Source organism: Danio rerio, chromosome 5 (genome assembly GCF_049306965.1).
Source record: "Danio rerio strain Tuebingen ecotype United States chromosome 5, GRCz12tu, whole genome shotgun sequence".
Taxonomy (NCBI): Eukaryota; Metazoa; Chordata; class Actinopteri; order Cypriniformes; family Danionidae; genus Danio; species Danio rerio.
The window spans coordinates 33,960,737-33,974,035 of NC_133180.1; the positions used below are offsets into that span (position 1 = coordinate 33,960,737).

Consider the following 13,299-nt stretch of genomic DNA (forward strand, 5'->3'; position numbering starts at 1 on the left):
TTAAGAGTGTTTCATATTCTCTGTTACACATAGACTAGTTGTGATTGAACTAACAATTTTTGTTTTCAGAGCATTCTCTGTTGGTGAACCAGGAAAAAGTTTTTTAAAGTTTAAAAAATATTTCCACTCCAAAGAATGGCTGGGTTGTTTGGTTTATGTTGAGTTAAATATGGACAAACTCCAACCTTTGGGTTAAAAAGTGTAATATAAAATGAATGTCCAGTTTTTCATGTGGTTTCCCAAACGGAAACATGGAATAAACCTAATGATTTGTTCTGTTGTACAATATTTTTTCTTCCACAATTACTTTAAACAATTTACACTAGAAATATGCAGCCACCATTGTCCAGCAACCATTTTAATGGTTGATTCCTTTAGATGGCTAAAAATTAAAAAACTAAAAACTAAAATATTTGAAAACTAAAATAACTGAAAAAAATAAATAAAAAATAACTGAAAATTAACGTATACAGTTTTCAGTTTTATGGTGTCTCATTCTCTCATAAAAGGACAGCAGGCTAGCAGTGAGGGAGGACAAAACAAGTTTGCACATCAGTGAAAGTTTTTTTTTTTTGTGCCAAGTATAATGAGGAATGGGAGGGCTTAACGGACTGGCTTCCCATATAAAACCTCCAAACACGACTATGCTACAAAGTTTACACAGAGAGATAGAGGCTCAAGATGCTCGGGAGCGACATACAGTTGTGCTTCATCTTCTACAGCACGCTTTTAATCTTGAAGATGTACATTATTGCCATCATCACGGGCCAAGTGAGACTTCGGAAAAAGGTAGGCTTACTTTGGAACCATTTGTTCATACTTTGAAAACGGGTTTCTTAATACTGCGCGAAACACAACGCTGGCGACGCCACAGAATCACTGCAAAACAGTCGCGTTTAATCCAAACATTTCTGTGCTGCGTCGAGCGAAAACACGTGTTTATTTTAGATGGAACACGCTTAGTCTGCATACTGCAACAGCTTCTGGAATGAATAAAGACCTTCGGTCAGAAATAGAATGAGTTCTGATATATGTATTTGATATTTGTGTATTAGGCGTTTGCTAACCCAGAGGACGCCGAGAGACACGGAGGTGTGCAGTTCTGCCGCACGGATCCATATGTGGAGCGCTGTAGGAGGTAAGAGCACAAAACTACGATTACATGTCTGTGTGCTTTTGTATATTCCATTGACTTTCCCGCATGTCTTAGTATGAAAGTGACAAGAAAGTGGGCAACAGTTGTCCCAGTTAATACACGAAGGAATACATGTCTGTAACATTAGCAGTCGAAATTTAACTACACAGGCTATTAAATAATACAACAGAAATTAGAATGTATGTAACTGCATAATTCAAGTAGACTGAAACCAAAAATTGGGCATTGTACAAATATAAAGTTTGCTGTAAATTTATAATTGTAGTTTAGCCTACATTTTGAAAAGGATGTGTTTGACTAAAGTACCAATATTTCTTCTAACCTTTGTTATGCAGATTACACTGTTATGTTTATGCTGTTAACTCATACATTCTTTTATTTAAATGTAACAAATTTGTTATACTCTGTGCTCATTCCAAATTTTTGTGAAATTAAATTATAACTAAAAACATGATCTCCTTAATTTTTTCTGTGAAATTAAGAAGCAGTTTATTTGAAATAAAAATCAATGCAATGCATTTATTCTGCATGCATGCATTCAGTTTTCCATATAGGAGAGATTTTGCAAAATTTGCCTTTGTTGTCTGTGAAAACATTGCGTGTCTGTTGGGTTCTTTAGTCATGCTCCCACTGGGCCTATTCAGTTAGAAAATCTGCAGGATGTCTGTCAGATTTCCTTTGGTTACTTTGTTTTCCCAGAAAAGGACTACATGTTTGTATGGCATAATGTGAATAGAAAACATCAAGCTTTTTCCACACTGAAGTGCAGGTATAAGATAGCTTTGTAGTCTTTATATTTTCACCTTTCCTATGGGCTTGCGTATGTTTCCATAGTAGACTTTTCTCAGTAACTATACTAACACTGGATAATAGACTTCGCTGCATGTAGGAAACATCTTTAAGCTGCTGGGTTATTCTTTTTTTCAGTTTTACTTATCTTTAGGAAACAGCCGGTTCTTTGAGGCCCACTCCTGCTCATTCTGCAAATGATAAAGATGTTATTTCAGTAGGCTGCAATCACTGAAATCACTCTGCTTATTTCTTGGCATCTAAAAGTCTTGTTTTCTGCCAGTGAATCTTGCAAGGTATTTGGTGATCTTGATGTGAGGGGTTGCATGTGGTTGCCAGATTGGTAAAATAAGATATGGTAGACTATGAAGAGCAAGTTCCAACAAGACCGCTACTTGGCCATAATTGCTATGCATTCACAAAGGTATTTCACTACAGCCCTGTGGCTAACAAATGACAGAACCAGGAAGAAGGTGTTTGAAAATTCCTACTAGGAACAAAAGCTTTGTGTTGATGAATTAACAAAAATGGTTTTAGTGGCAGGTGGGCACATCATCCTTGGTTTTCTGAGAAATTTATGAAATACATATAAATATACAAGTCTTTCAAACACTTTTTGCTGTCAGTTACAATAATTTTCAACATCATCATCTCTAATTATTTTTCATTTAAAACCATAATTATTATTAATTATTATAATTTATATCACACTCAAAAAATGATATTTAATGCTTTTTCAAACAACTTATGTAGAATGAGCTAAATCAACAAAACTCTTTTTTGGGGGGGACAAATTAATGGTTTTATGTTCAGTGCTCTTTAATTTGTAATCGATTAGTGTTGGAACAGCATGAAGGAATTGTGTGGAACCCAGCAGTTTTTACTGTGTAAAAATGCTGGGTTCCACACAATTCCTTTATGTTGTCCCAACACAAATCAATTAAGTCAGTGGTTCTCAAACTGTGGTACGTGTACCACTAGTGGTACGCGGGCTTCCTTCTAGTGGTACGCAGAGGAATGACATATGTCATGTACATGCTACATATATTTCAAAATTTATCAAAAATGATGTATATAATATGCTATATATGACATATAGCCTATATTTCTGAGGTAAACTGCCACGTTTTTTTAACTGTGCAGAGTTGTAGCTGCTTTACTGGGCCTACTACGCTACTGTAATTCAATACTGTTAATTTTGGTGGTACTTGAAGAGACAATATTTTTTCTGAGGTGGTACTTGATGAAAAAAGTTTAAGAACCACTGAATTAAGTTAACTTAATCGTTTTTTGTATATATATTTTAGTTGATTGAACATAAAACAGTTAAGTTGTCACAGAAAAGCTTAATTATTGTGTTGTTTATTTGAAATAAATATCAACTCATTTTAAGTAAGTAGTTTGAACAAGCAGAAAAGGTTATTTTTTAAGTGTACAAAAGTGTTTTTTGGTTCTCGAATCTGGTTGGCTGAGAGCTTTACAACTTTTGTATAGTTCCACCTACCGTGTTTATTCCTACTGCTAGTGTGAGAAGGGTTGGGCAAAAATACATTGAAATTTATTTTAAAATAAAATACTAAATATCTTTATTTTAGGTGAATAAAAATAAAATACAGCAGCCACAAATGTGTCAAAATAAAATACTTTATTTTGAATTTTAAAACTACCACAAAATACTTTTACCAAGGAGCATGACATTTCTTTGCAAATCTTCCATCAATTAGACCTATTTGATCAATTCCTTTCCCATTAAATTGACTTAGTGAAGTAAACAATGTTTGATAGCGAATGTGGCCAGTAAAATTGGCATAATCACTGTACAATTTTAAATGGGTGTTAAATAAACAGTTGATAAAAATTTTTGTTTACAGAATTTCTCAGAAATCTTGTTTTTTGTAATTTATTTTGGCTATTGATCTCTTCAATATCAATGGAAAAACTTGGAGTTTTTGATCATTAAATATTTGTCTTTCATATGTTGTGACATCTTAAAGCTCTTTCCTTTACATTAACTATACAATGGTCCTATTGATCAGCTATTGGCATTTGAAACAGCCAAAGAAGTAATGTAGGAATCGCGACTGTAGGACTTATTTTTATGTTGTTTGTTTTAACAACAAACATCTGGCACCCGCAATCCATCCAAAACTACTATTATTTTAAATTATTGATTCTTTTCAATTCTTCTTTAAATGGAAGAGTCAGTAATTCATTTGATGCACAGTGCATCATTTATATATGATGTAGATTGATTTAGATTTCTTACAAAGTATTTTACAGTATTTTAAAAATACAAGAACACAGGAAACTAAAGTATTTTAATACAAAATAATAAGCCATTTTTATCAAACCCATCAAATACAATTTACAAAATGCTATTTTGTATTTAAAATACATATTTAAAATACTTTTATCACAAATACTGCACATCTCTGCATGTGATAAAAGAGGAATAATTGTACTATAGTTTGGTTAGTTTAGTTTTAAACTTTAAATAGCACCTATTTGACATTTGTGTTGGAGGTTTGAGTTTAAAAATGGAAGTATTTCGTATTGAGGTGTTAGATGTTTGAAGCTTGATTTATTGATTTTATGTTGTGCTTCAAACCTCAACAGACCACATCCATGTGAAAGACTGAATTCGTTATCGCTATTGCATTACAGTACTCTACATTATGCAGTAAAAAAAAGAATCCCCTTTGTTATTAGCTCTATACTTTTTGATTAGCAGGAGAGTTTGTATTAATTGATCATTTAAGATATGAATCGGTGGAAGTTCCTCACACAAAACAGTTTTTTAGACACTTAATGGTAATTTGTTTTTATTTACACACTTGTGACATTGAACTGTACTAGCAGTGTGATATGACTCTAATACATGTGGCTGAATCACTGCAGTGCTGATATACAGTCGTATCACTACTTGTGTGATATTGTTCATTCATTGAAAAAATGAAAGGATTGGTTAAAAAACATGTATGTGTCAGCTATTATATAATCTTTGAAAATGGTGGATTCTGATTTTAAAGTAGGATCTAACACCGGAACATTTTGAGATTTGGGAAAAATGTTGATTACCAAATATGTGAAAGTTACTGCACCTTCAAAAGTGAATTCAGCAGGAGGAAGTGGAAAGTCTGTGCTGAAGCAGAAGCTGTGTAATGAAGGATTTCACAATGATGTTAAAATACTACTTGGATATAAATGGGAAATGTGACCATACAACGTGGGAATGAATGTCAACATATGATTCATTTAGTACAGGATGTACTATAACTTCCTATTGCTGTGATCAGTTGACAGGACAGCCACTGTCTTGATGCACTGTAATTCAGAGTGAAAGTAACTTTACATTTCAAGATGCGATGTTGGCAACGTTTACTGTTCAGGCATGCTGCCATTTAGACAGAGCCCGAGAGTTTACAGCTGAAGTCCGGATCAAAGCCAGATGTTGAGTACACATTCCTCAGCTCTTGTGGCCTGAAAAAGAAAGCAGTTTTCCATACGTATTTCCTCAGCCTGGAAGCTTCAAATTGCCTGAAAGGAAAAGTATATTAAATCCAGCATTTTTAACTAGAAATAAGTGAGTAATCCTTACAATGTGGGCATGAGTGATGGCTAAAACTCAAAATGAACTTACTCATCATCAGCTATGAAAAAAACAAGCATGGTCATGTTATGCATCGCCATACCATGCATAACGTCTTTAAACTGTTAACGCTCCTTAAATTATGGAAACAGTTTGTTTGCTATACATTACCGAATCCAGGTCCTATTCATGTTTTTTAGCTACTATGAGATGAACAACATCTGTGTAGGACTTTCCAGTATGTATCACTATTGTTTATAATATGTATATTATTAGTGATAGATGTTATTATGTTTCAGAGTATTTGAAGAATAAATATAACGTTAGGTATGTATATTTGCCATGTAAGTTTAACCCTGTGGGGTCTGAGGGTGTTTTGGGGCTCATTTATGTTGTATTTTCATATATGTCATTGTTCTGATAGATTATGGAGATGTGTATTACCGTTTCTAGCCGATAGGTTGTGTCTGTGAATATATATAGAATACTATATATATATATATATATATATATATATATATATATATATATATATATATATATATATATATATATATATATATATATATATATATATATAGAATAATTAATTCTCAAACGATCTGAGAAACGGGCCTGGCATGGTTTGGATGGCATAGTGTGAGTAGTGGCATAGTGTGAGTGTAGGCCCTTACTTCACTGAACAATAAGGCTATGTAGCACTACTTTGGCAAACTTGCACCAAATTTTTGGTTTATTGCTTTTTTGAATAATAGGTTTGTTGAATAAAATCAGCAAATAATGTACATTAAATTGAACAAAAACATGCTGATGCCAGAAACGTTTTGTTTTGTTGTATTATTGTCGACTAAGTGAAGAGGCTAGTTTTAGCACTTATAAGGGTGCCTGATAATTCAATTCAATTCAATTCTATTCTATTCTATTCTATTCTATTCTATTCTATTCTATTCTATTCTATTCTATTCTTTTCATGTTTATTTATACAGCGGTTTTTACAATATAGATTGTGTCAAAGTCCAGATTTCAGAGTTGGAATTCAGTTTAGTTTAGTTAAGTGTGGTTTAAATTTCATTGCTGAAAGTCCAAACACTGCAAAGCAAATCCACCTAAGCGCAGCTCCACAATTTCAGATCCAAGCAAGCCAGTGGCGACAGTGGCGAGAAAAAAAAAAAAACTTCACCTATTGATGAAGTGAAGGGAAAAAATAACCTAGAGAGAAACTAGGCTCTGTTGGGCATGACCAGTATTCTTCTGGCCAAACTTCCTATTTGGAGAAGCTCCAGATGTGAGTAGGACACCGGCAGGCTGGCCCATATGATAACATAACAGTGCCTGCGCTTCAATGTGCATACTTTCCATCCTAAATTATTAAATATTACAGATGTTATATACCATTTATACTGGGAAAACTCCCGATCATAGATATATGTGCAGTATATATGTCTATAAATCTATGGCTCCAGATGGCCAGTCCTCCACTGCACCTTGAGCCCACATTCATTTCAAAGTAGCGCTTCACTGTACCAAAATGGTGCATCTATTGACGCATTCCTTTCAATAGACCTTTTTAAGGGTTTCTCAGTACCCGTCATGGTTGGGTAAACTTACTGCGCAATAAATGGGAGAGTACTATATATATATATATATATATATATATATATATATATATATATATATATATATATATATATATATATATATATATATATATATATATATATATATTTTTTTTTTTTTTTTTTTTTCCAATCCTATTTGCTGAAATAATAAAAGAAAAAAAACTCCTCCATCATGTTATTGAGACTTTCAGAAAAAGGAAAAAAATTGGGCTACACTTCATTAAAAAAAAATCTAAACAATAAAAACTTTTAGGGATTTAAGATTATTCATTCATTTTCTTTTCGACTTAGTTCCTTTATTAATCTGGGGTCGCCACAGCAGAATGAACCGTCAACTTATCCAGCACTTTTACGCAGCAGATGCCCTTCCAGCTGCAACCCATCTCTGAGAAACATCCATACACACTCATTCACACTCATACACTACGGACAGTTTAGCCTATCCAATTCACCTGTACCGCATGTCTTTGGATTGTGGGGGAAACCAGAGCACCCAGAGGAAACCCACGCGAACGCAGGGAGAACATGCAAACTTCATACAAAGACGCCAACTGACCCAGCCGAGGCTCGAACCAGCGACCTTCTTGCTGTGAGGCGACAGCACTACCTACTGGGCCACCGTGATGCCGATTTAAGATTATGATGACCATTAAACACGTCATAACAGGCTTGTGAAAAGGGTCCATAGACAACAATAGCGTAGATGACATCTAATGTAAACATCTATGATGCTTTATTACTTCTTTGTGCGTGAGAGCCCCTTCCTGCGTTGAGTATGAATGAAACTAATTTCATGTATCAGTAATTGCACCAGCGCTGGATTTTCTGTCATATAATCATATGCCTACTCTATTCTTTGTAAGTTATGCTTATCGATAATACGGGTATATTACTACAACATAATATTATTTTACATGATAACTATATTGATTTGTTACTTCTTCTTTTTTTTAATATCTTGATCATCAATACCTGTACACAGCAACAACTCTACTCTACACAAAAACACTGTTTGAAAAAACTCTTTATTTGTTGTTTTACTATATTAATTGTGTACTGTTTTTTTTTTTTTTCCAGAGCACAGCAGAATGACATGGAGAACATTTTGCCCTTTTTATTTCTTGGAGCGGTCTACTCCATGACAAGCCCATCATATGCAGCAGCACAACTTCATTTCCTCATCTTCTTCCTGGGTCGAGTTCTTCACAGCGTTGCATATCTGCTGGCACTAAAAGCACCGACACGTTCATTGGCCTATGTCATCGCTCAGGTGCCTTGCATTTCAATGGCCATACAGATACTCATGGAAGTGGCCTCATTCGCATGACCCAGTCATATATTCAGCTCTGAGACTGGTGAAGACTATGATCTGGACTGCTGCTTTGGTGGACTTACAGCATCTCAACAGTAATAGAATTCACATTTAACTTTGAGATTAGACTTGATTGTTTATGACTGACAATAGCCCTCCTCTGAAACTGCTGCAGTCATTGCCCTCATTTATGTACTGGACACTACAGTTTGTTTTGCGTATTGCCATCTTGTTTTACTATTCAAATGAAGGTATTTTTACATGATTTTTTCCCTTAATTAGGTTGGCGTGTACTTATATTTATGTATTTGATGATACAGACAAAATCTGAAAGTAGTGAGTTTTGAAAATGGCGTGGTCTTGAGCATTTATACTGCTAGTGCCATTGTTTAGACTGTTATAGGATGCTTTCCCACTTACAGCTCAGTTAATATGGTTTGTGTGGTCCAGACAAAAAAAAAAAGAGCTGGTTCACTTCAAATCAATCGTAGATGAATTAAATGTATATTTAGGTTATATAAGGACTCCACTGAAGACATCCATTAGCCTACATATTTAATTTCTTGTGTTAAACGTAAAGATTTATTTCAAAACTATTTCTAAATTCAGTTCTAATTTCCAGCAAACGAATAAATGAACAATAATAATGAAATGTGGTAAAAAAACTGAGGTATATCCAAACACACGTCCTATTCTTATTCCCCATATGCTCCAAAACAGGTGGATAAATCCAAGCTTGTTTTTAATAAAACAAATATAAATAAGCAGATAATCAGTAATACTGCAAGTAATAATAACATTATACAAGTGCAAAGTGTCAAGAATAAATTGATAATAGCCCTCCGACATGAAGGTGATGGAGGTGGAGGTGATGGTTTTTATATCCCTGTAGAAAATAATAATTTTTGTAACAATTTTAATCCTTTAAGTATTTTTCATTCATTAAGGTATTTGCTTATTGCTGTACATCCTGTTTGTATTAAGCAATGTGTAAGTGTTTAAGGTGCACAGATAACGTGCTCTGCGTTGGACTTTAGACCAGCCTTCAGTTGGTCAATTGTGCAGTTCATTTTAGTTTCTCAAAATAGCAACGTGCCAACAATGCACCTTAACACACCTTCTTTATAGACCAGAACACCCATGAATCTACAAAGTGGTGCAAATGGATTTGCTATTTAAACAACACGGTGCAAAACAGTAAAATTTGGGGTGTGCTGGTCTGAAAATAGCAACAAATCGCGCCAAACATGTCATGCATGCTAGGTGTATGATAGGGCCCTTAATGTCCTGTTTTGGGGTTGTTTAGATGTTTTGATCAATATTTCAATCATATTAAAAGTTCATTTATTCACCCTTCATGTGTTTTAATCCTATTAGAGTTTCTTTCTTCTACTAAACATATAAAAAACTGATATTTTAAAGAATGCTGCTAGCTGGCAGGTATTGACTTCAATAGTCATTTTTTTTTCTTACTATGGAAGTTGATGTTTTCCAATAAACAGCATTCTTAAAACAGTATTGTTTTGTGTTCATCAGAAGAAAGAAACCCATAAATGTTTAAAACCAGGTGATAAATGTTGAGGGGATTTTTATTTTGAGTGAACTATCCCTTAACTATCCCTGAGTAAACTAAGTAAAACTGCACCAGTTAGTTCCAAATTGGACCCCTTTTTTTCAGTGTTCCCGCTTCACTTGTTTTGTTCCATGCTCCTCAAAGTAAATATGGCAGAGTTTACGCATATCCAAAATGAACTACAATAACTAAACAATTGAACCTATCCTTCCTAATGAGATCTCACCCTCATTTTATCCCTCATAAACTCATTTTCATCTCTGGTAAATTCAGTATGGTGTTTAACCAGAATAGCATGGACTTTCAGTGTCCAACATCTTTTCACTTTTGTACTGCAAAGTTTGCACTGGTAGTCTCTGCTGAGGTCAGTGCAGAGCCTGCTCCGCAATAACTTTCCATGCTTGTAAAAATTCCTCTGTTATTAGACTATAAGCCCTCGAGAGCCCAGGCCTTTCACATTTATTGTAGTGTTAAACAAATGGTATTGCATAAACACTGTCCTTCCTCTTTGTCCAGTGGGTTTTGAGCTTACAGCATTTCGAGGATAGTTGGGTGCTTGCCTTGACCTCAAGAACACTGCATGAAAATAGCAAAGCTGTGTGTTTGTGGAACTTTAGTTAATGTTTTGATTTTAATGACAGCACTTTTTCTATAGTATCATTGTATATTTTCTGTTTTTAAAGTATAACTTATTTTTATAGTATTTTTTATAATTTGTGCAGTTTATAGTTTTTTATAATAAAGGAATGTTAAACGTTTTTTTTGCATTGCTGTGTGATTTCTTTTGTCAGCTTCAGGAAATGAGGGGCAGTGGGCTGAATACACACTGTAAATGAGAGCTGATCAAGAAACATAGACAAAGAGAGAGAAAGAAATCAAGAGAGGCGGATGAATTGCTGCCAAGTTTTGTGGCAATTATAACACAGCAGACCCCTTTGTTGATTTATGCTCAACGAGGGCAGGAAAAAGACTGACAGGAAAAGATAGACGGGTTTAAAAAACTTTATGAGAAAGGAATGTTAATGTTAAAAAAATCAGACTTCAGCACTGCCACAATTGTTCAGCTCAATCTTAATTGAGAAAAGAGAATTGCTACTAATTGCAGAAGCAAGGCAGGAAAAATGTCAGAGGGCAGCAGAGGAGATCTTGCTAGAGAGTGTGGGTGTTTGAGCCTGAATGTAAACCTAGTCATCTGAAACATGCCTTTGCTTGTCAAAGAAAGAATGAATGAAAGGAAAAACACAAGCAAATATAGGGTGCAAGCTAACATAAGAAACACATTCAGACATTTGTAAAATAAATCTCGCTACTGTCATAGAATACAAGAGTTTTGATGAGTAAGTTCTGGTTTAAATGTTACGTTTCCCATCTGGAATTTAAAACTGGTTAGTAACTAATGGGGATTAAAATAGTGTAATTGTGTCATTTTAAGAAACACTTTAAACTTAAAAAAATATCAATAAAATGTTGAAATATTTGAATATGAATTTTGGCACAGTTTTCCCCATATTGTGTTGATATGGTAAGTAACCCAGCCCTAAGGCAGCACACTTTAAAGGGGTGGTCCTCTATGATATCATATTTTAAACTTTAGTTGATGTGTAATGTAGCTGTGTCAACAAATAACATCTCTGAATCTCTTTACAGAGTTAGCTTTGTTTTCTTTGGACTACAAAAAATACATTCAGGATAGTAAGATCGCAAACATTTCAGACGCAATTATCACAGGAATACCACACGCAATGAAGGGTCATGGCCAGAGGCTGTTATAGTAGAGAAAGCTTCCTTTGTTTTGGGGCTTCCAAAGGACACGACACACAAAAAAAGAAGTGCTTACAGTTTAATTTTAATTATGCTCCTGGAAATTATAAAAAAATACATAGCTAGCATTTGACAAAGGACATCTTCCAAAATCTCTCCCAATTCAGTGCCCGATTCAGCTAAAATCTCCTTAAAGAAGGAGCAGCTCCAACTATAATAGCAGAAGCTGTAGATCGTCAGCCACAATCTGTATTTTCATATGTTAAAATTGATTTATTACATGCATAGTTTCTAGCATTTAGAGTATGTTGTAGTGAGGACATAAACAACAGGAAATGCTGTTTGGCACTGCTAACAATCTAGCTACAAATTTATATTTATGAGTCAAACCTCTGTAAACACCCACAATCAACAGCAGCACATGCAGTGTCTCTATGCAGCCGCTTTCCCTGCGTTCTACATCTCAACTAATGAAATTGCAAAAAATATTGAACATTTTATATTACTTACCCTATGTTTTGAATGTATGTGCTCTTCATTTTCTGTCTCAAGGTACAAACAGCTACTGTTTACACAGCGCAAAAGCCCGTGCTTGTAGGGACGTGATGTGGAGACGATCCGTGAATCACAGCACATTATGTTAACTGGCCAATCAGAGCCTCTTGAGGACAGGCCTCTTGAAGGAACTAGGAAATATGACTGTCATTTTCAGGTTAGCTGAGTAGCTGTATATAATCTGTATATAAGATATATGAAAAAAATAACTTGATTTTCTACAAATGAAGCATGCCCATCATATAAACACAACAAAGACTTAAAATACACTGTGGACCACCCCTTTAAAGATCACCTTTATAGGCTACAATATTTATGGTTGATAGATGCATTTTAGTAGTAGCTTAATGACTAATTAAGTTTCAAAGTAATACTGTGGTTAAAAGTAATACTTAAGCTGACCTCTGATAATGATATAAGGAGATTTTGTATAATTAAAAGGAAAACTAATTAGTTAAGTTTTGGCCTGCTTATATATTCATAGAACAAACAAAGCCCTAAAAAATATGAAGGTGAGTTAATTAAATTTAAAAGATTGTGCTTGCTTTGATGAAACAGCTGACTGTTTAGGCGCCATTTGTGTTTAGGCCCGAGTTTTTGTTGTGTTTGCACCGTTTTACCAGCAGATGTCATCAGCATGCGGTTTTGAGAAACTAAATACAAAACTTCAGAAAAGCTTAGTTTTCGCCATTAATACCAGATTTGAAATCGATCTTATCAAGTAGTTCAAGCAAGCCTAAAGTTATTTTTGTAATATGGTTAGTCTAGTTGCAGCTTTCCCCTTCGTTCAACCACGTGCACGTTGTGTAGAGTTCTACGATTGGACTTAATGTCAAGTATCTCTCACTGAAGCTGGAGGTAAAGGTAAGTGTAATATGTAGTTCCCTGTTATCTGTAGATCTCAGTGTTGTCTGTCAGTCTTGCAACGGAAAAAGTTCAAGTTTT

The 13,299-nt window shown here is 34.5% G+C and overlaps 2 protein-coding genes across 5 annotated transcripts in view; both read left to right on the top strand.

Annotated features, from left to right (window-relative positions):
• Window positions 1-574: 574 nt before the first annotated feature.
• ptges (prostaglandin E synthase) lies at window positions 575-8,928 on the top strand. The gene is given in 3 exon segments (NM_001014828.2): window positions 575-789; window positions 1,056-1,138; window positions 8,231-8,928. Coding segments are annotated over 3 exon segments (441 nt in total). The 5' UTR covers window positions 575-681; the 3' UTR covers window positions 8,481-8,928.
• A 4,036-nt stretch (window positions 8,929-12,964) lies between these two features.
• Window positions 12,965-13,299, top strand: part of LOC141385840 (membrane-spanning 4-domains subfamily A member 4A-like) — a 142,437-nt gene continuing 142,102 nt past the window's right edge. For all 4 annotated transcript variants that reach the window (XR_012406927.1, XR_012406926.1, XM_073952361.1 and 1 more), the window contains exon 1: window positions 12,965-13,218. The gene's annotated coding sequence lies outside the window, so the exon portion shown is untranslated. The remainder of the gene's footprint in view (window positions 13,219-13,299) is intronic.